Source organism: Megachile rotundata, chromosome 2 (genome assembly GCF_050947335.1).
Source record: "Megachile rotundata isolate GNS110a chromosome 2, iyMegRotu1, whole genome shotgun sequence".
Lineage (NCBI taxonomy): Eukaryota > Metazoa > Arthropoda > Insecta > Hymenoptera > Megachilidae > Megachile > Megachile rotundata.
Genome location: NC_134984.1, coordinates 19,248,644 through 19,271,907, shown reverse-complemented (window position 1 = coordinate 19,271,907; position 23,264 = coordinate 19,248,644). Strand labels below are relative to the sequence as shown.

The following is a 23,264-nucleotide window of genomic DNA, read 5'->3' as shown; positions in this document are numbered from 1 at the left end:
CTTCTACTATTTTCAGCCTCGGTCTCGTTCATTTCGAATTGAATAATCTATAAGCAATCGTATACCGTAAAAACAAATTACTAAGGATATAAATAGACATTTTATCGTAGACTTAGAATTTAGTTCTCAAGTCCCTAGACACTCTTTAAATTCTCGGGAATCGAAAGTTACACTTGGCCCTATGCAAATTGCTCTCGAGAGTACTTAAGGGTGCAGCGCGAAGCAATTAATAAGAGGAAAATTCTTCGCTAGATATTTGAAATTTTTCCGCTTAAAATCGTGTACTCGCTGGAAATGGTCGAAATTTCGCGTCGATTAAGCGGATTAAGCGTCGTAATCGATGGAAGGGGTAGGACTGAAATGGTCGCGAGGTTCTTTCTCATTAACCCTGCGAAGGTAGATGGTTTGCTTGATTATACGAGAAGCGGTGCCTGCTTCTATTTGGACCCTGCCACTCCTATTTTATGGGCATTCAAAGTCTCGCGATACAGATTTAATAACCTCAAAATTTTAAGAAATTTTACAAACTTTGCAATTTTATGAAATTGCAAAATGTATACAATTTTATGAAATTGCAAAATGTATGAAATTTTATAAAATTGCAAAATTTATACAATTTTATGAAATTACAAAATGTATAAAATTTTATGAAATTGCAAAATGTATAAAATTTTATGAAATTGCAAAATGTATACAATTTTATGAAATTGCAAAGTGTATACAATTTTATGAAATTGCAAAATGTATAAAATTTTATGAAATTGCAAAATTTATCAAATTTTATGAAATTGCAAAATTTATACAATTTTATGAAATTGCAAAATGTATAAAATTTTATGAAATTGCAAAATGTATAAATTTTTATAAAATTGCAAAATGTATAAAATTTTATAAAATTGCAAAATTTATCAAATTTTATGAAATTGCAAAATGTATAAATTTTATGAAATTGCAAAATTTATCAAAGTTTATGAAATTGCAAAATGTATAAAATTTTATGAAATTGCAAAATGTATACAATTTTATGAAATTGCAAAATTTATCAAATTTTATGAAATTGCAAAATTTATACAATTTTATGAAATTGCAAAATGTATAAAATTTTATGAAATTGCAAAATGTATAAATTTTTATAAAATTGCAAAATGTATAAAATTTTATAAAATTGCAAAATTTATCAAATTTTATGAAATTGCAAAATGTATAAAATTTTATGAAATTGCAAAATATATAAAATTTTATAAAATTACAAAATGTATAAAATTTTATAAAATTGCAAAATTTGATGTTGCATTGCAATGTAATTTTGTTTGTTTACAATTTGAACATTTAGAGAACTTTGAACTTGAAAAGAGAGAAATATGGACATGTAGAAGTTTGAAAATATGAATATCAAAAAATCTCAAGATTATGTACATGTTTTTATGTAGAAGTATTTTGTACTCCTATACTCTTACTCCGATTATTGCACAGAAACTGTAAATTCATAATTGAATCTTTGTGCACAGTCATTTATGAGTTGTTTAATAAATTTGCAAGAGGTATCGATTTAGAGAGGTATGGTTTTCTAATGGTAAAGGGTTAATTGTTGCGGTACGGGGTTGTCGCGCGAGGGCGATGCTACCTAACCATAGCGCGGCAGTGTGTCGTGCAGTTGTATGCACGAAACACCTGATTCCCGCGACGGCGTGTACCGGCTTTTATACACACGCGGGTAGAGTTTGCATGTGTGCGTCACCTCGATGGGTGCAACGCGGCTGTTGCCATGGCGACAGACGCCCGGCATCAGGCGGCGGTGGGGGCAACGTCCCAATGCCCAGGGTCGTACCTACTGATCCACCCTGAACGACTCGCCTCTCCCTCTTTCTCTGTCTCTCTCTTTGCTTCGCCTTGCTGTCCTGTCCACCTGGAGCCGATCAAATTGCGTCATATGAAATGGTAAAATTCAGACGATCCTCGGAATACTCGCCGAACGGGCGTATTGCACGATAGAAAATCCATTCGTTCGAGATATTTCGAGCGAAATGAAAATTCATGGAGAATCGAATTATCGGGGAGGACACCCTGTTGAGAATTTTTCATGATAGAATTTGCATTTACACCTTTGCGGGTTTCTTCGCTCCCCGTGTCTTTTATCGATTTATGCGACGCGAACGCGATACGGTTTCGAGATATATTAGTTGCGTTTTCTATGACTGCCGGGCTTTCGTTTTAGCTGGAAAGGGTGGACTGGTAAATTGAGAATCTGCGCGATAGACGTTTGCATTTCATGCTGATTATATTTGAATACTCTCTACGTTCTTTTCTATTATTCACTAGATTTTGAATTTGACTGGTTTTCTGAAATATTTCATCAAATTTATCGAGGGATGGAAATTAAAATTCGATATTCATCTCTTCCACAATTAATTTTCAATTAATAATGCCCTACACCACTATACATTTGTCAGTAATTTACAAAATTGAAGGTGATCCAGCACTTGATACCAAGAGATTGAACGTTGCAATTTGTATCACGGTAGAAAATAATTGAACGTACTTTGTTATACAAATTTAATCTAATTAGCGTTTGTTGCGTGCAAAGAGTTAATGAGATTTCTCGGAGCAAAGTTGATGCGATGATGTAACTAATTAAATTTTTTAATCGTTTCAGATCATGCCGTTTCACAACCAATTTCCATGGGCACAGGTAGACGTGTGGGTGTTGGGACTGGTTACCACCATCAAACATCAGAAGTTGGAACAGTCCTTAGCCCTAGGAGCAGGTTAGTATTTCAACAACAAAACAGTATGAATCATCGTGACACGGAATATAGATAGTTATTTGTACCGTTATTTATTTTGCAGCGAAACTGGTGGTCTGGGGGTTAAAATGGTCGAGTATGTTCTTGGATCAAGTCCTACGACACCCAAGGATTTGGAGTCCAGGATGGCTTCTTTGAGATTGGTAAATACGAACATTGAAACACTGTAATTATTCTAGACGAACGGTTTACTACATATTCTTCTTCTATGCATTTATAACAGAACACCGATGCAGACAAGAAAGAGAAAGAGAAGGGTTCGGCAAGCCCTTTTGACGGTTCTAAAGACGATACAGGCCCACAAAACAACGGATTAGCGTCTCAAAATGGTCTCGACGATGACAAAGGATTTAAGTAAGTATTTACATATAGATAATTAAGTGGTGATTGTTAAGAAAGGTCTACAAAACAAAATCGAAGCTTGTAAACTATGTGACTCAATCAAGATACACAAAATGTATAAAATATATGTTTAAGTATCATAACATGTTTATATAAGCATCGATGTGGACAAAAGTAAACAAAATGTAGGAAAAAGTATCTTTGAACTACGAGTATGTGAATCATGGTTGCTCGTGCGTTACAATGATGTAAACAACGTTAGGAGATCCTTTTTGTGAAACGTGATTGTAGAAAGGAATAAGTGTATCGTTGTTTTTGCGTAACCATGTATAATTGCTTTCGATTGGTCGACGGTAACTGTGTCACACGTTGTTCACGAACAATTGTCATTGCTGTGAAACAAGGCGACCGAGGAACGCAATAGTACTAACTGTCAAGGGCGTGCTTGTTCAATCCGCGGACGATGACATCATAAGCTTAACCATTTTAACGCTTGTCGTACCGTAATCGTGCGCCATCTAGTGTTTTTCTGGTGCTTTCTTCTTATCTCGGGTACTACTTTACCGATGTGGTCGGTACAGTTCTTTCCCTCCTTTCGAATAACGGTAAACGTTCTATTAATTTTTCAGTTGATTCTTTTATCCTTATTTGTAAAATCATTGATTAATTTTATTCGCTGTTGTATTTATTTACAAAAAAAACTCAAGGGAAATGAGAATTCTGCCAATATGACTTAAACTAATTTTTTGTGTTAGACTTAGATATGTTTACAATTATATTAAAGTATACTGATTGGCAAATACACAGTATATTATTCTAAACACATTGCCAAACATTCTTTGATCCACTGTGGAAATGTAACAAAAGTTTGCTCTACTAATCTGAAACTTGACTTGTGACATTGATACTCATTTTGCATTCAACAGTACACTTGTAAAAAATGTTTAGTTTTTTAAGCTTATTATGGAAATCAAACGTATTATCCACGTTTGGGTTTATAAACCTGAATAGAAATTGTTTGTTCTTTCTGCTTAAGAATTATGGTAACGATATTTGTTTATCCTTGTTGAAGACATCACTTCATTTTTTGTAACAAGAAAGCATAAGTCTGTTAACCCGAACGTTGCATTGTATTGTACCATGCTTATGTAAAATATACCGTTATACAGCATTTTTTAATCAGTACCCTCGGAATGTTGCACAACAGGTCTTGCAGGCTTGTTAAATCAAATTATTCAAGCTGTCTGTAGCTAGACGATTATTTTAAGTATTAGATAATTATAGCAGATATGTGATGTAGATAGCGATAATGCGGTAAGCATGTTATGATTACGCGTATAGTTTTCATACTAATTAAAAGAAATAACTGTTATCAGTAGATTGCGGAGATTATGCATTAATAGCATACGGAAATGCATGCATATTCTTGACAAAATAAACTAGAATAAAATATATGGTTAACATAGTATTAATACTTTTATTATTATTAATGTGGAGCGACGTAATATCCCAGGTTCTGTTATCACAATTTTTATTGTCACATCTTGAAATTGCCACGAATTACATATCTGCGTTATATCACCACTTGTTACATCTCTACGTGTCGTTACGTGCTTCCACGTATCAGATTATCCTGGCAAAGTATGTCTTTGTATAAATATATGTAGTTCAATTATTCGAATAGGATTTAACTAAGAATTTTTCATATAACCATATTGCGTAGAGGTCCATGACATTTACGATTGTCACGTTGGAATGGTTAAGGAATGCTAGGTCACTTTCTTTGTATACAAAAGAAATGTCATTGTCCGATTGCTGTTACGAGGAACAAGTACCTTCCTGAAAAAACTGAACTTAACATTTATAATGCTAATAACACGTAGATGCTTATGCAAACACTGTTATTTTTTAGGCTACCTGAAAGCATTATGGAATTGTACATAATACTTGCATATTATAGTCACATGCATTTACAGTATGACAGTTACGTCCAACTATACATTTATGCGTTTCAATAATTGTATCACACAAGTAGAATCAACGAGTTAATTATTATGTTTTACGAGACAGTGTTGACTCTATCACACACTCGTTAAAACGAACACACTTGGGTAGCTTTATTGTGTCATAAATATCAATCTCTCATAAATTTTTCTGAGTGCTCGTAACGTCATTGTTCAGTTATGAATGATTTATACACTTTCTGTTTACAAAACTGCAACTGTTGAAGTTGTTTATACTTTCCTTCGCGATTATTGTCTCGCGAGCTACTTTCGGTTGAAGTGAGTCTGCTGAAACTGAAGTATGAAAAGTGTGTTCGATCGTCAGCGGATAGTTGCATAAATTCTGTTAGATCATAATGACATTGCGATTACTTGCAACGTTATTACTTTCTATGACTTATTGAATTACTCGTTTTATAATTGTTGGACTGTAGATAAATGTTCAGCTATTTTGCTGTACTTTTGTGTCATCAAATAGTTACAAGATTATTTTCGTTTATCAACAAATAATATAGTTGATGTAAATTATAAGATTATTATAATGTTATGATATTAGATTATTATGAGATGTAGTTCTAGGTTAAGGTCCCTTGTTCCAAATTCTATTTTATTAACCTTTTATTTGTTGTTGCAGTCGTACGCCAGGGAGTCGTCAACCCTCACCAGGCGAAGAAGAATTTCAAAAGAACGCGGCAGCTACTCTGGCTGTAAGCGCTGGAGGTGGAGGAGTCGTGCTGCTAAAACCCGGCGTCGACGTTGTCGGCAGCGAGGAACATTTCATGGCTGCGTTCGCACCAGCACCGCCTCATCATCTACAACATCATCAGGCACCACCTACGCATCATCTACAGCATCCACATTCGCATGCCGCCCAACTCTTTGGAGCACAGGCTCCTCCACCCCCACAGGGTCCACCGCCATCTCAGCAACAGCAACAACAACAGGGACCCCCTCAGCCACAAGACACCACCACTCACTTTGATGTACAGGTAAGTCTCAACATTATCTTAACCCTTTGACTCGAAATACGACCTCCACATTATGGAGGTGTTTGACCGACGTGGTCAAATCTCTCGAGACTGTATCGAGAAAGGATGTTTGTAGGATTGTGAAGCATAGTTAAGTCGCGTAAAAGGGAAGATGAAGATTGTGAAGAACTTGAAGCTATGTTTAAAGAAATGTGCACATTCTTTGTGTAAAATTTGTACATGCAATATTGATGGAGATAATAGATGACGGTGGTTTATCACATTTTGATGATTGTTGAGCGCATACATTGTCAGACTAGTTAGGAGCCACCATTCAAGCAATATTCAATTGGAAGAGGTCATAGATCACACAATGGCTCATAAATCATACACTAGATCATAGATCATCAAGCTGTAGGTCAGAGAATAGAAATCATTTGGAGATCAGTTAGAAACCTAAATGGAAGAGAACGTTTGTGATACCTATACCCAGCGAAAATTGATTTCCCATGCAAATTAGTGAATTGGAGGTAATTCTCAAATGCATACATTAAAACTTCTCTATGTCCTTATGAATCCCGCGGGCTTCTAAAGAGGTTAGATCCGCGAATTTAGGACGGATTATTCATTCGGTAACACGAATAGAAAGAACAACGGAACGTTCAAATTACTGAATATCAGCAATAATTGTAGATAATTGTACTCGTTTTAAAAGAACGATTCTTTATCATACATAAAAGATGCGAAGTCTATAATAAGTTTATATTGTACGTCGACCGTAGGATTATTCTACGAAACGAGAAGTTACTAGAGCATGAGCTTCGGCATTGTTGTTCTTGGATCGGTCTTGTAATGATTTTAGAATATTATCGAAAGAATGTCTTGGTTTTGGCTCGGCTCGCACTGTCACTAATAAATCATGGGTGTACTCGTAAACTGTGAAAGTAATCGGGGCCATGCTGTCTAAACTTGCACCGTAAGCTTCAATTACTATAGTTAAATATTAACTTTGGTGATTCTTGTTTCAATAATTCAAATTATTTTGTTACAACGATATACTGTAGCATGATGTAAAATATCACAGAAGTAGAATTACTGAAATTTAGTTCGCTGTTTTAAATTTCGTGAACAGTTCTTTACGAATGTTTCGTAACGTGTCGTTCAACTCTCAAGAGCCGAGCCATGAAACATAATTTGTCTCGGACCACCGGAAAGTTACGCGAATACTTTCTTATGGTTGTGATATCATCTTGATTTACACGCGTGAAGCCTGGCTCCAAGGTTACGAGGCGTGTCACAGTTTCGCGATCGTTTTGTCCTTCTCTTTGGCAACGCTGAGGTCCTGGAACTCGAGGAATCCATAATAGTTCCAGAACGAGATGGTCGAGTATTTAAAGAGCCCCGTAGAAGATGATTTTACACGCGAAGGGCGTCGCTGCCGGCGTTAATTTAGCGATTGTACCGGTGACTAGGAAGAGGTTTATTTTTAAGCAGCCACAGAGCAGCTGATACTAACGAGCGGTCCAACCACCGAGAACACAGAGAGTACAACCCTCTTGTACGGGTTCTCGGACGGACTTCCTTCCTTCCTTTCCTTCGCTTTTGAAGTCGCGTTGCGCTCGAACGAAGCCTGATTTCTCAATCGAGGGGTGGAGCTCCTAAAGCACCGACAATACGCTGGACAGAATAGTTTCTTGTACGATTTTGCTCGGTATATTCATGAGATCACTGCTATATTGTTCACCCTGCTCGATGCAGATGAGTCGTTGGAAACAGTTGAAATTTATGAAGAATACTTATTATAAACCTTATCATTGCTTCGGTGGTGGATTTTCAATTGTCAAAACTTCCATTTCGAACGTTTCGAGATCATAAAAGTGTCACACATTGATACATGAAAGTCACATGTTGAAAAGTTCAAAGCCCGACGAAAACAACTGTAGGGGATGATTACCTCTCCGTTGGAGAACGCAGTATTTTTAATTTACCAGGTTGTTGCACTTCGAGTGCTGGTTTTCGAAGAGTCAAAAATCTGATAAGATTCGAGAATATTACATGTCGCGAAATGCCACTTGTGTCGTGTCAATTTGAAGCTTAATATCGGAAAAAACTCTGTTTACGAACTCGAGTGCCGATCAAAAAGATGAAAATGTTTTAACAAGTACAGAGTTGAATTTGCTTCATAAAATCCCGTACTTCCCTAAAGTTTACATAATGTATTTTCTAATCTTTACATATTATTTATTCTACTCTATTTTTAGTACACATTCAATGCTATTAGGCATTGTTCTAAAGTGTTAACGAGTTAATTATAGCGAACAGCGATCGTAAATTATCACTAGGCCTCGCAGCGAGCCCCATTAAAATTGCAATATAAAATATTTATAATCCGACGTTTATTTCCATTCCGACTAGGCGACTTGGCAAACCGTGGACGTTTACGATTTTCAATCTCGTTAGTGCGTACATTTCCTAAGTGGCGTTCCTCTGCTCACTAGACAACAAAATTTCAAGTGTATTATCCTTCGCTTCTTTTCTTTCCTTTCTTTTTTTAGAGCATGCCTCGAGAAGAAATAGACGTGTCACTTTTCATGCTTGCGTCATTGTCGAGAGCTCATTTGCGACCACTCGTTCGTATTTTTAACGTATCTCTTCTTTCCTTCGTTATCTTGCTCCTTCGTTAATCTCAAATGTACATTGTTACATTTTAAAAAATATTTTACAGTATACTATACTTTATGTGCAAAAATATTTGTATTAAAAGTATGGGGGTTTACATCCCCTGTCTGTTAACAGCTTCATGTATTCGAATTTAAAATTCTAGTTAATATTCAGAATAATAGGTTTACCAAGACTGAAGTATCAGACAGAACATTTCGAATACTGGGACCAGAAAAAATTTACAAATATTAACCCTTTGCGCTCGAGAGGCGCCATTCGATTTAATACAATAATTTAAAAGAAGCATTATTTAATTAATTCTATAACAGTGCTTATGTGATGTATAAACATAGTGAAATAGACAATAGTGGAAATTTTTAGTAGAGAAATAACTTCAAAAGAAGTCATTTAACATTTTAATTAATATTTTAAAGTTGCTGTTTACAAACAGTAAAATTGTCTTCGAGTGCAAAGGGTTAAATATTAAATACAGTGCTATAGAATATCAAGTACTAAATACGGAAATATTGTCGTATATAAAGTTCCGTTACAGGCATAGTGAAAATACTAATGGGCTGTCTAGCAGTCATACGTTTGTCAGAGTATTCTTTTGATGTCCCGCATAATTGCCTCGAAAACGATCGAACGTTTCCACTTGGCGATAACCTTGGCTCTAGGCTTTCATTCTGGAGTATCTAGCCTCTGTAGAATATACAATATTTTTTTTGGTCTTATTCTTCTGTGTACTTGGTTGAAAAAAAGGCCCCCCTTTCATATCGGAATGGCTCGAGCTGACAGGCTTAAGAGAGGAAGAAGCAGGGGGGATGGAGAACGACCTAGTCCTCCGGCGCGGACAAACGTATAAATCACCCAGTGACAAGTTCTCGACATCTACTTGGAATCCTATTCAGAAAATAGAACGGACGATATACAGGCATCTCGGCACATATTCATATTTATGCAGGTTACAGGGGCTACCTGTCCGAACGTTCTATCGGCAAATGCATCAGAACGGCTTTCGTTACGAAACCGTTATTCCACGACATTCAGCAATTTTCTGTTACGTCGATGACACGCCGACGAGGATGTTTCGTCACGATTTTCCGCATCAGATTCGACCTACGCTGCGTCATCGACTGTATTGCACCTTGCTTATATTGCCTTTCTTGGCGGGACTGCGGTTTCTGTCCAACTATTTTGTCTGCGACAATTTACAAATATTATTCTGAGGTTTTGGTAGGAATTTTAATGAACAAAATTTTAATTCATGTCAATGTTAATGTCGTGGAACATGGTACTTGAAGTGTGGCATTAGAAATCATTATAGTAATGAAACAATTTTTTGTCAAATTATTTTGAGGTTTTGGTAAGAATTTTAATGAACAAAATATTAATTCATGTCAATGTTAATGTCGTGGAACATGGTACTTGAAGTGTGGCATTAGAAATCATTATCGTAATAAAACAATTTTTTATCAAATTATTTTATGAATATTATTTTGAAATTTTAATAAGAATTTTAGTAAACAAAATCACTGTTATTGTCACGGAACATGATACTTGAAGTGGAGGGAATTCGAAGTCCTTTTTATCGTGTGGCGTCAGAAATCATTATTTTAATGAAACAGTTTTTTGTCAAATTATTTTACAAATATTATTTTGAAATTTTAATAAGAATTTTATTAAACAAAATCAATGTTATTGTCATGGAAAATGATACTTGAAGTGGAGGGAATTCGAAGTCCTTTTTATCGTGTGGCATCAGAAATCATTACAGTAATGAAACAATTTTGTGTCAAATTATTTTACGAATATTATTTTGAAATTTTAGTAAGAATTTTAGTGAACAAAATCAATGTTATTATCATGGAACATGGTACTCAAAGTGGAGGGAAATCAAAGTCTTTTTTTATTTGAAATCATTTTAGTAATTAAATAATATTTCTTCAATTTTTTACGAATATTATTTTGAAATTTTAGTAAGAATTTTAGTAAACAAAATCATTGTTAATGTCATGGAACATGGTACTCAAAGTGGAGGGAAATCAAAGTCTTTTTTTATTTGAAATCATTTTATAAATGAATTAATATTTCGTCAATTTTTTATGAATATTATTTTGAAATTTTACTAAGAATTTTAGTAAACAAAATCAATGTTAATGTCATGCAACATGGTACTCAAAGTGGAGGAAAATCAAAGTCTTTTTTATCAAAAATCATTTTAGTAATGAATTAATATTTCGTCAATTTTTTATGAATATCACTTTGAAATTTTATTAAGAATTTTACTGAACAAAAACAGTGTCACAAAACATGGTACTTGCAGTAAAGGAAAATCGAAGTCTTTTATCTGATATTTGAAACCATTATAGTAATGAGATAATATTTCGTGATTCGTCAAACTCATAATTTTTCTACATTCGGCTATTTTATATCGTTCGGATTAAAAGTGCAGTTAAAAACTGCACTCGTTTTGATGATATTTCAACAAATTGAAGCATTAAATTAAAAAATTCACCGGTTGCCACGAAATTGGAGTTCCCAGTATTCTGGTATTGGTCATCTTTTTTTCATACCGCTCGATGCACCGTTTCCCCGTTTTGCTCTCCATTTTTCATTTCCTCCAATTCCTGATTGAGACGGAGTTTATTCTGCGTATTAAAAATGCAGATTTTCAGTGGATAATTGTATACATTTCACGCGATCGAAACAAGCTAATTTTACAGAGAATTACGTAAGAGAAGGTTTAATATATTTTGAATAAAAAACTTTACACGTTCGCAAATAATACCTTAACGCTCTTTGTACATTTACATGCATTCTTGTATAAAAACAGAATTACAGTTTTTAAACACGAATAAAAGACCCGTTGAAAAACTGTTGTACAACGTGTAGAACGTGTCGAACCCTGTGTTATACAAGCTACGAGAAGAAACAATTTATTTTTAACAAACCCCGGAGTAAATAAACCGAAGGTAAACCTGGAAAGTCCTGACGTTCCAAAACAGAGAAATCATAGTTTGGTATTTTAATGAGATACCGAAATCAATTCACGATTCAAAGTCCGGTGGATTCGTGGTTAAAGGTATCCTTTGAAACGGGGATTCTCGAAAGTTTGGTAACGGTTCGTATAGAAGGAAATGAAGAGCCGATCGTTCGAAGCACGCGCCACGCGTCAAATATTCGCGAGGGGGTTGGGCGTCGCGTGTCTGAACGGGCGACGTCCTCGATGGAAAAACGTTGGGTACAGAACCGTCAGCAGACGAAAGCACCGCGTGTTAATTAATACGAGAAGCTTGGAATCCAGTTTGACGCATAATGCGGCACTAATTGCGGAAGGGAAAACGCACCGAGAGAAATAAAAAAAAAAGAGAGAGAGAAGAAAAAAAAATTATAACGAATTCGTTGGCGAAACATAACCCCCGTCGTCGGGCGTTTGCAATTTTTTCTTCCTCCTCTCTACCCTCCCGTTTCTTCGTCATGTCGCGCTCGCGCACGCTCGATGCATGCTTTGTGGCGACACATTTTGCGTTTTCATCGAGGCGTGCGGAAACGAAAAGGTAGAATGAACGTGCAACGAAGAAAGAGATTATTACAGGAGCCAACAGCGGAGAGAGTTCAAGCTGCACCTGTGCACACGCTGGTTCGTTCGTCGCGCGGAAAATGCAGCTACGATCCCTCCTCTAGCCCCTCCACCTCGACGTATAGCTTGGGAACAATGCTTGCCTACGATGGCTACCATTTCCCGTAACAGGGCAGAGGAAAAGGTTCGCGAACGGAACAGAGAGAAGAAGAAGGTGGAAAACGAGTTGGACGACCCGACAGAACTTGTACACCGCATTTTCTCCCCTTTCATTTGCGATTTCCCCCCTTTTTTCATACGACGGCATCTCGTGTGCACGCGTGCACGAACGCACTACACCTTCTCGCGCGAAAATTGCCGTGAAACGCACGAAAACGCGAATGTTTAAATGTTTCTTCTACCAAGGCCTTGGGCTAACCACGCTTCGGTTCCTACAACGAAGCCTCGCGTCGATTCCCTTGCGAACTATTTCTTCCGCCTGCAAATAAACGCTTAGGAGTACCAACTATTTCCCACTTGCAAATTGATAGATCCTTTCGCTTCTTAGCTACTGGATTCGGTGATATCAATTTTACCTCTGGGTATTCACATGTGGACATTCAATTCCTAAATTCAAACACAGGTTGCATACGTGGATATGACCGTTGTTATATGTTCCTTTAAGATTTATATAATTGCTACAATCCTTAACCCTTTGCGGTCGAGAGGCGCCAAAATTTGAAATAATTTGAAATAAGCATTATTTAACTAATTTTATAATAGTGATAATATACATAGTGAAACAGACAATAGTAGAAATTATTAGTAGAGAAATAATAACCTCAACGGAACTCATTTAACATTTTAATTAATAATTTTTGAAGTTGCTGCTTGCAAACAATAAAATTACCCTCGAGTGCAAAGGGTTGACACACTGACTGCCACACTAAAGCAATTGTCAATTGCATCCAGTAGTATTTTAATTTTGAATAAATTTATTCCAAATATTTTCCCAATATCTTATTAAGGAAAGTGCATAAACTTGTGGCAGTACATATGTTAAACCAATATAGACTGAAGTGTCATATATTGACAGTGAACGTTAAACAATCCCTGAGGAGCTTAACCCTTATATTGAAAATTTGCAATATGAAGTAGGTAACTCAGTGGTAATCATGATTCGCTAAAAATGCGATCTAAATTCTGAAATTCCCAAGAGGTAACGCGATGTGCGTGACTGATCGGTTTCTCGGAATTTCCAACGTGACCTAGGAATACACTCTTTTGTCGCGAAATATTTTCGCTATAGCCGTTCCGGCTCGAAACGTAACACACATAAAAATAGAACGTTCCGTGCGCTTGCTTACCGACGTTTATGCACGCGTGCTTGCCTCGAAACACGAGCGTGTGCGGCTCAACGAAGAAGTGCGTGCACGCATGAGACACGGCTGCCCTCTGATCGCGTTATTACGCGAACACTCGTGCTCGTCGGTGCATGAAGCGATTCCCAGACCTCCTCGTGTCTCCTCCCTTTTTTTTTCCTCCCCTTCCTCTATCTGTTCCCTCCTCGTCTACTACTTTGACCCTTCCTTCTCCCCCTCTTTCTTCTATGTTCCTACCGAGCTTCTCCTCTTTTCCTTCGTTTTTCAACTGTTCTCGCGAACACGCGAAAAAGCAGGAAGAAGGAGAGAGAAACGTTTAAAAGTGTGTACATACACGTAGACGGGGCATCGGGTTGTTGACTCGGTGCCCATTCAGCATAAAGTGCAATGACTTCCTCCGATGAAAATCTGTATCATCGCCTGAAGGCTGCTAGTCTTCGGGGTAGCTCGTTCTCGCTGGCTGCAGTTCCGGTCAGACGAATTCTTTCAAGGAGATCCTGTACCGTTCGACTTCTTTGTTGAAATATCGAGTTTCCTTCGGTGCTTCCCGTCGTTTTTCGGCCTTTGATCCTCCCACGCTTCCGTTAAACGCTTTACGGCTCCTTTCTGACCAGCTGACAAATGCGCGCGTTCAGTCATCCTCGTCCTCGATCCGCTATTGTTGCTTCGAAAATTTCCTCTGTGATGACTGTTTCGGATCGCGCAACTTCTATCTTTCATCTTCTTTATCTCCTCCCTCCTCTTTTTCCGCTGTACATTTTTCTTCCGTAACGATCCTTAAATTCGAGTTCTTTCGAGACATTGTCGCGTTATCTTGTCAGACCGCACTTGTATTTTATTTTTCGACCAAACGTAATCTCTTACGTAGAGAAGCTCTTTCAGAACGTTAAAATCGACCGGACGTTTCGATCTCGGCGCTCAGTATAGATCGTTTGGTTGCGTTTTTGGCGCAAGAATCGATTCGTTGCTTTCCCGCAGCGCAGCTTTACAAATAATCCACTACCATCGTGTCTCGGATTGCCTGACGATACGGTCGAACAAGCCAAGTGCTTGTCACTCATTCCACGATATTTTTGGTAGACTTACATAATCGGCCATATTTACGCGGTAAAACCTTCCTCTAAGTCTTCTCCGTCGTTCCATGATTTTTCACGCTAGATGATTCACTTTGGCATTGGCTGAAAACCTAGCTTACTCAACGCAGATGTTCACGCAGAATGGAGAAACAATTCACGCCGAAATAGATGTGTTCGAGCGAGGATCGACTTTTGACATATTATGATGTGTCGTGTTATTTGAAATAGGATCAGACTTTAGGTTACAAGTTTAAGGCTTAAGGAAGGTACAGTATACTTTGATGGCCACTTTTCACTTCATTTCTATCTGTAATTGCTACCTGCAAGGTTAATAATTTCGCAGTTTACTGTAACATGTAATGAGCCGCTTAAGACTAAAAGTACCAAACCGGTCGAATGACTGCTCCATAAGTTTCTGATTATAAGATACACATTTTGTTAAAATACATTCCTTAAAATCTACATTAGTTTTCATCCATATAATGGATAAATGAGCCGTTCAGTACACACATTGATTAACTCCATTTTTCGAAAAATCTTAAATTATTATAAATAGAAAAAGTTATGACTATACGAAATGCTTTAACACTTAAATTTAAGATGTTTCAAAAAATGGAGTTAATCAATATGTGCACTGAACGGCTCAAATGTATGTCGTATTTTATGTTTCGTTGTTTGTTTATTTATTTTTTAACTTCATTTTTAATTTCGAATTAAGTATACGCTATATGGTAGGTTTAGTGTCAAATGCAGTATTAAGTGTAAAACATAACGTGAAAGGAACTTGTATGTGAAGAAATTTAAATTCATATGAAGGTTTGATCTTTGCAGAAGTACGTTGCGGTCATTAGTCCCTACAAAGAATACTCCATAAAATATTCGGTCAGATAAAACCTTACTTCCTCGCAAGAACCTCGAGATCAAGTAATTACGTTTGAAAAAAATGTGTTGTAAAACAGCTCCTTTTCAACGAAGTCTAGTATCTAATAAGAAGTACTTATCGATGGAATTAGTGCATAGTATTAGCGATCGGAGGTGTCCAGTTTCCCAGTGAATTGCAACCGGCTTGGTTAGCTAATCAGAAACAACGGGGATTAGCAGATTCACGGCAAAGTAAGCGTGATAGAAGCGGAGGCAATTAGGGACGGCAAGAATGCTCGCACCATTTCCTTAGCTCGACCAATTACACCGTGCTTTCATCGGAAGGCTACACTCCAATTAGACGGCATAATCTAGTTTGCGAGCTACACCTTCTGCTAAGCTAGCGTGTGCACGACGGATTTATTAAGCGGCGATTAATTCGTCGGGTTTGTATCCTTCGTTTCACGACACGCCCGTGATAATGACCGATTCATTTCGTTTGGTAATTAACCGCCACTTCGTTTCGGACACATGTTCTTGGATTTCGAAAATCAAATACCTGCGAAATTTTTCCTTTATAATATTTAGTTTATTTTATAATTAGATCCCGGTTGTTTATACATGCATGAGGGCTGAAAATCGTGTGACGTAGTTCGTATTTTGCAGACGATTTATCATAAATGCATAAGCATCTACTTATAATAGATCATTTAAAGGAACAGTCGTTTAATAATCTATTCGTAAAATTTAATTACATTCGTTTGAACGATTGATTACGCCGAAAGTTTTGAGTATTTGCCAGTGGAATAAATTATGTAGCATCTGTTGAAAGCCTCGAAACTAAAGGGAACCTATAAATCGTTATTCTACTGATTGATTGTTTGGCTGCGACTCTCAGCACTTCCATAGTGACAGTATATTACGTTCGCTATAAAATCGATCTATTTTAGAGTACATTCCTTTTTTTATAGCAATAGAATTATCGGAGAAAAAGGTGGTCAACTCTTTCCGGAAAGGACAACCTTTTTCCCCAAAATCTTTTGAAACCTTTGAACCACTTTTTTTACTAGCGACCCTACATTTTTATACCGAGGCAAGCCCTATCTACTTTATACGGTTCAGTGATATTTTAGAAAATGATATGATTTCGAAAAGAAGCAAAAAGCGATCTTGCATCTTCCATGCCCTAGATTTTCGATTTTGAGTAGTCGTTTTGTGGCTCGAATGGATGTGCAAATACTATGCGCCGCAAGATGAACTCTAGAAATTCAGAGAGGCAAATCTACTTTCCATATTTTTCGATCTGACTGATGTGTTTGACCGCTATAACCGACTGTTCGCTCTTGCTGAAAATAAATCGAGGAATTCGTAACCGCGTTTTTTTTATCACGATTGAACGAGATATATTGTAAATTGCACTCTAAAATGCATCATTTTCTTCGATCGAGCAAGCAAGGTGCATTCGTTGCGAAATGCGCTGCGAATGTTTTCTTCCACCGATTTTTTTTTTAATTCAAAGACATCCTCTTCTATTTTTCCGGCACCTGCGCGTCGAGCGAACGCGCTTCATCCTGCTGGAAGTTTATGTAAGTGTCTCGCACGTCGCGTTCGTCGACGCGGAAAGCAACCGAAGAGGAAGAGGGGTCAAAGGACCTCGCCACCTTCGGGACCAGTCTCTTGGAAGAGACTGCGTCTCAGCAATTAAGTGGAAAGATCCGATCCTTCTACTGTACGCTTCCGAGAAATTTTCCTCGCTAACTGTTAGATCGAATTTCGAAGACAAGAGTGCTCGTTTATTCGAGACCGTCCCGACAAATCTATTAATTACCCGTTTCACTTTTCCTGCAGATCTTCTTAAACTTAAATCCCACCTTATAGCTATATTTCTAAATACCTACAGGTCTACGTCTTAAACTTATAAATTTTCATAATTCCTCTTCTCTTAAGCTTACAAATTTTATGCTTCGTTTATGGGGCATAAAAAATTCAGGAACTCGAACAAGTAGATGTTTTGAAAATAATAAAAGAATAAATTGTTGAGTTACATGTCTTCGTTATCAAAAGGAAGCCTATGTTGTATACGATAGTACAGAGCTATTAACCCCCTTGGTCAATCATTAATGAGGCATAAAAAAATAATCATTAATGAGGCATAAAAAATTCAGGAACTTGAACAAGTAGAAGTTTTGAAAATAATAAAAGAACAAATTATTAAGTTTATACGTGTCTTCGTTATCAAAAGGAGGCCTATGTTGTATACAAGAGTAGAGAGCTATTAACCCCCTGATTTTTTAGCTTTCGCAATATCACCGATCCTTCGTGTTTCACGGTATATGCCGGTGTCAGGCCGATTATTTCCCTAGAGGCCTAAATTACCGCGTAATTCCTCGCTTCGCGTTCGTAAGCCCGTTAATAGGTCGTAGGTAAAGGTCAGGGTTGATGTTCGTTGAAATTTGTCGGTCTATCGTGATTTCTCGCCCGTGAAAAATATTTCTGCTATTCAGCTCGGCGATTCGAGGAAATATTAAGTTAGAGGCACTTGTGGAGTTCTTTGAAAACTAGTTTCTCAATGAGGTCACGAACTTGAGGAATTTTGTTAGCACGCCGGCCCCGAAAGGGTCGAAGCTGTTCGATTTGTATCTCCCGTTACGTAACAGTACGGTTTCATCCCCCTCATTCATCTCTGGAATGATTAACCAACACAACGTCGGAAGGGCTGAACCTGGAGTGTGTTTTTTTATTTGAGCACCGTCGGTTCTGAAGTTTGCACTTGGTCACGATTTCAGGGCGTTTGCTTTGTGTTTCCAGGCTCAAGATGAGCTAGATACGTTGCAGAAGGTGGGCACGAGACGAAGAAGGGAAGGTGTGGTTCGTTGCGAAGGGTTGGAGGTGAAGGTGGAGAGGCTACTTGAAGTAGCTTTCTAGCCTAGATTCGACTCCACTGGTGATCCGAGGTTTTAATTAGGGATCCAACAGCAGATGCCCGTGTGTTCTTCTACGACTAATGATCTCTCTCGTTTCATTAATAACCCCCGGACCAAGTGTCATTTTCGTCTTGAGCCGCGTTGTCGCGTGACAAAGCAATATTAAAACTTCGTATTCTTAGCTTTCCATTCATATCGTCTGTCAACGGGTGCGGTTTTCTATTGTAGGTTAATTAACGCGGTCTCTCCGCGCTGCCTCATATTTCTTCCTTTCGACTAATTTTTACACGCCAATAGAGATAATACGCATTCTATTTGTCGTGACGCGTCTACCACCGGTTGCAACCACGCGTGTTATCGTTGCGCCAGAAAAATTATCTTAAAAGCACGTTTAAAAAAGTATACCAAAAAACTAATTAATAAACGCGTTAAGGTAAAGTGCCGATATCACGCGATCGAGAATGGGGTCAGTGAAAGCACGATATTACCCTCTGTCTGGCAAGCAGCGAAAAAATTGCATCGCTTCTGGAAAACAAAGCATTGAAAAGATCAAATGTTCAAATGACCTGTAGATATGAAAATTGACCTCGAGGTCAATTGACCTTTAATCGTGGCTTTCGATCGATGTCTACGACCCCTTCTAAATATGGCAGAGGTACATCAATCGACAGGGTCCGAAAATCAGGGATGAAAAGTTGAGAACCCCTAGATTCCAGGGGATGGACTAGCACGCGAGTTGGCGTGTTAAGTGCCTTCTCCTTTTCCGTTCCTCCACGCCGATCCTCCTCTTTCTCTCTCGTCGACTCCTAGCAACCCTTGCGAAACACAGCAACGCTGCCCGCAACACCCTATCATCTTTTTATTATAAGAACAAAATTTCCGAGCGAACGAGGCACGCGTGTAAATATAGTATCCAACGCGGCTGGAAGGGTGTTCTCGCTCCGACTGGCTTGTGCACATGCACCCCTGACGATGGTGCAACAAACGTTCACGAGCTCCGACGGAGACTCGTAGGTGATTTTTAAAGAGCCTCGGACCGAAGATAAAAAAGGTGGTAAACGCCGATCAACCGGTGACACTTGGAATTTTCCAACCCTTTGACTGTATATCCTTTTAAACGAGTATAATCGATAAAGCTTGCTCGATGAAATACGTAAACAATGAAAGTACCGATGGCGGTGAAAAGACCTTCGAGGATCGTTTGATGACCAGGTGTCCCCTTTCTTTAGAATGCACGCTGGGGAGCGAAACTGAATCGAGCAAATTATTTTTGTCGTATACCCACGGGGGTGGGAACGTTCCGCGCATAATTACCAGATTTAGATTCATTCGACGTATGCCAATCGTACGCCGATAGAAACGCGAATCTGGTGCACGTAAATCGGTCTACTACGGTGTCCGAGAAAAAGCGTCGTGGTATTTCGTTTTATTTTTTCTTTGCGAGATACTCAATTTTTTTCGACGTCGAGCATCGACCTTTCTATAGGACCCTCTTTCGACATTCACCCCCCTTTCGCTACATCGATTTTCCGTAAATACACGATCGCGAATAGACGAGTCGTCGTGTCATAGTCCAATGGCTGAATTACCATCGAGTACCGGTAGGAAGGGATATTTTTTTTCATGAATTCCTCGACGAAAAGGGAAGACGTCGACGACTCATTGACCACACCTCCCTTCTCGTGCAAGCGTGTTTTCCAACGGCACGAACGTTATGTAGGCTCTTTTCAGAAATCAGGCTACTTTAACGTATATAGTAGCAGCTTGCCTGCGTGGTGCTGGTTGCCGTTGCTAATTCGTCTGCTCTGTCGCTCCCGTGTGCACGCATTTATACCCTGCTACCCCCTTCGACCCCCCTCGACCGAGCCAGCTATATTCTCATGGGCAACCGTATTTGCTCGTTTACGTACATGGAAGCACGAAGTTGCTGATATGTAAATAATAGCTGCATGCAAGCTACGGTTGGATAGGGGGTATGAATAGCCCTCTCTCGCCCCTTTCCGATTGCCTCTCCTCGTTTTCTTCGCCGATACATCGACGAGCCAACCTCTCCTCGTTTCCTACTCCCTGCGTCACTCTTTTTCTCTTTAATTGCTTCTTTCCTTTTTTTTACTCTCCTATAACTATCATCCATCCATCGGTTTTCCACGAGTAGTTACCGTTTCTCTTGTCTCCGATATACGGGGTGCGATAAAATCCGCGATTCGAGTTCGAAGAAACATAGCTAGAAGTACATGTCGATCGTGAAATTTTGTTTCGTTCAGAAATTTTTAGCGACCGGGGATTCGCGAAAGGAACAACCCTCTTAAATTTTTTACTCGAGTTTCGCGCCTCGAAAGGCGGGAACCTCTGGTTGCTCTCGATAACTTATGCAGGAATAGTAATCATTGCCATTGTCGTTGGTACAAACATTACTCTCGCGAACAGACAAAAACCTCGTAATTTTTCCATATTTTTGCACACGCCGTAACGGCCGCCTCATTCATAATACAAACTTTTGCCTCACCCTGTACACCACATTTCTTTCTCTCTCGATGAAGAATGAACTTCTTTTTTTAACTATTAACCACCGTCGTCCATCTTTCTCTGCCGTGCTCCATCTCCACGAGGTTGTGTATTTTCCTCTTTTTTTTTTTCTTCTTTTATAACACTCCCCTTACCTCCAGTGGCCGCTTCTGTGTCGGTGGTTCCCATCTCCCTCTTTCGCGCAACTCCAGCCGTCCGTGTGTGTGTGTGTGCATGCGTGTGTCGTTGTATCGCGGTATGCGTGGCCGCAAAAGGGAAAAGGGGAGAGCTCCCTGTAGACAATAGGCTGTTGGCTACGGGCGACGACAATGTGCCTGGTGCGCAAGAAAGAGGTCTACCTTCGCTCGTCTGCTCTCCTCTGCTCGACGCTCTCGTTTCTTCTCCTCCGCGGCTCTCTTCCGCTCCCTTTCGGCTCTTCACCGGCTCTGAGAACCCTCGAGGTGGTACAGCGTACATCAAAATTAAGGCACGGCCAATTAAAGCCGCGCCAAACGCGCCTCTCCTACCGATCCTTTCTCTGCCTCTTCTTCTCTGCACCCTGACGAACCCTTTCGCCCGATTCCACGGACTGGAGAGATTTTTTTTCCTCCATCGGAAGCGAAGAGGTGCGAGTTCCACCGACGAACAAATGATTTTTTACAGTTTCACCGCGGTGTTTTAACTCTTTCGGGTATGGACGGAACGGTGGAACTCATTTTTCAACTTTTCCATGGAGTCTGTACAGGGTGTCCCATTTACAGCCACTCCATCTTTTAAAATGATGGAGTAAATTTGCGAAGTAAATGTTTACGAAGTATTTGGATAAAAGATCTCAGGGCATACGGTCGTGTAAAGAAAGTATTGATACATTTATAAACGTGCAAAAATTATTTGAATGAATTTATGAATAAATTTAATAATTTATAATATGAAGGTCAAGTATGATATAAGTCTGCGCAAAAGTATGAAGCTACTTATGGAGTCGAGATGTTTTTATACTGGGCAGGTGTAACTACTCTTGATAACAAGCTCTCGTCGATGCGGAAGCTATTTGTCATCAATTCTGGAATCATGTAACTTTCATCTGAAGCGGTTTTATCTTCAGAGATATTCGAGTGGGTTTAAATGAGGCATCCTGTACACTGTGGAATAAATTGATACCATCACCGACAGACTATAAATTGGAATTACAGAAAATTTCTATCGAAGGTACAGTGAAAAGAAATAGAGGTATTTACCTTAAGAGTAAATAATTCCGGTATCGAGAATTAATTATTAATATCTGAAAGTCATAAATTCATGAGCAACGATGGCATGAATCTTTAAAAACATTTAAATCGGTTATTTACTAAATTCCAGGAATTGATTTTCGATTGCACCGTGCAACGAACCACGGTAAACGACTTTAGCTCCAGTTTTACCAGCGTCCCGATTCGTCGGTTGAAGAATTCAAGCGTGGTCATTTTTCTTTGAAATCCTACGCCGCGCGTTGGAATCTTTCGAAAGGGTTAAAGTTGTTGCTCTTGCTGGTAATAATACGCGGCCAGGCTGCGAAGGCAGAGTCTGCAGCTTTTCTAAACTCGTCACAGCTCGACGGGAAAATCGATACACGCACGAGGAGAGGAAGAGAGAGAGAGAGAGGGACCCGTTTACGTTCCGTACTAGTTCACAGTCAATTTATTGGCGTTTATAAGGCTTAATATATACACTGACTCAACGTCGCACCGACTTAACAGAAAAACACAAGTATGACATAATTAAGACGAAATTGGATCGCCATTAACTGCAATTGCTGCTCTAAAACGATTTTGCACAGAATGCATTAACTTTATTTACGGTTTGATGGCCGCTGTCACGGGTTCAGAATTTTTATTCTTATCTTTATCTGTACGGATGGTAATTTATATTTGCAGCATACATTAAAAGGTTATGTGTGTATATAATTCTATCAGTAATTTCTATTTTTATTAAAGTCACAAAATTTGATATCAAATACGAATCTTAAGTGACATATTCATAAATCATTTTATCTCTTCATAATTTTGTTATTTTCTTGATTTTATAAATTACTGATATTTAACCTAACCGTGATATTTAAGGGAAAGTATCCAATTTCATTCTTTAAGAACAGTAGATTAATGTCACCCTCGTAAACTAGGATTAACTTTAATTACGT

The 23,264-nt window shown here is 38.5% G+C and overlaps 1 protein-coding gene across 4 annotated transcripts in view; it reads left to right on the top strand.

The window, feature by feature from the left end:
- pum (pumilio) overlaps positions 1-23,264 on the top strand; it is a 95,029-nt gene that overhangs the window by 17,333 nt on the left and 54,432 nt on the right. For all 4 annotated transcript variants that reach the window (XM_012287430.2, XM_003699660.3, XM_012287437.2 and 1 more), the window contains 4 exons: positions 2,654-2,765; positions 2,848-2,947; positions 3,028-3,158; positions 5,784-6,138. In XM_012287430.2, the coding sequence (XP_012142820.1) occupies positions 2,654-2,765; positions 2,848-2,947; positions 3,028-3,158; positions 5,784-6,138 (698 nt within the window). The remainder of the gene's footprint in view (positions 1-2,653; positions 2,766-2,847; positions 2,948-3,027; positions 3,159-5,783; positions 6,139-23,264) is intronic.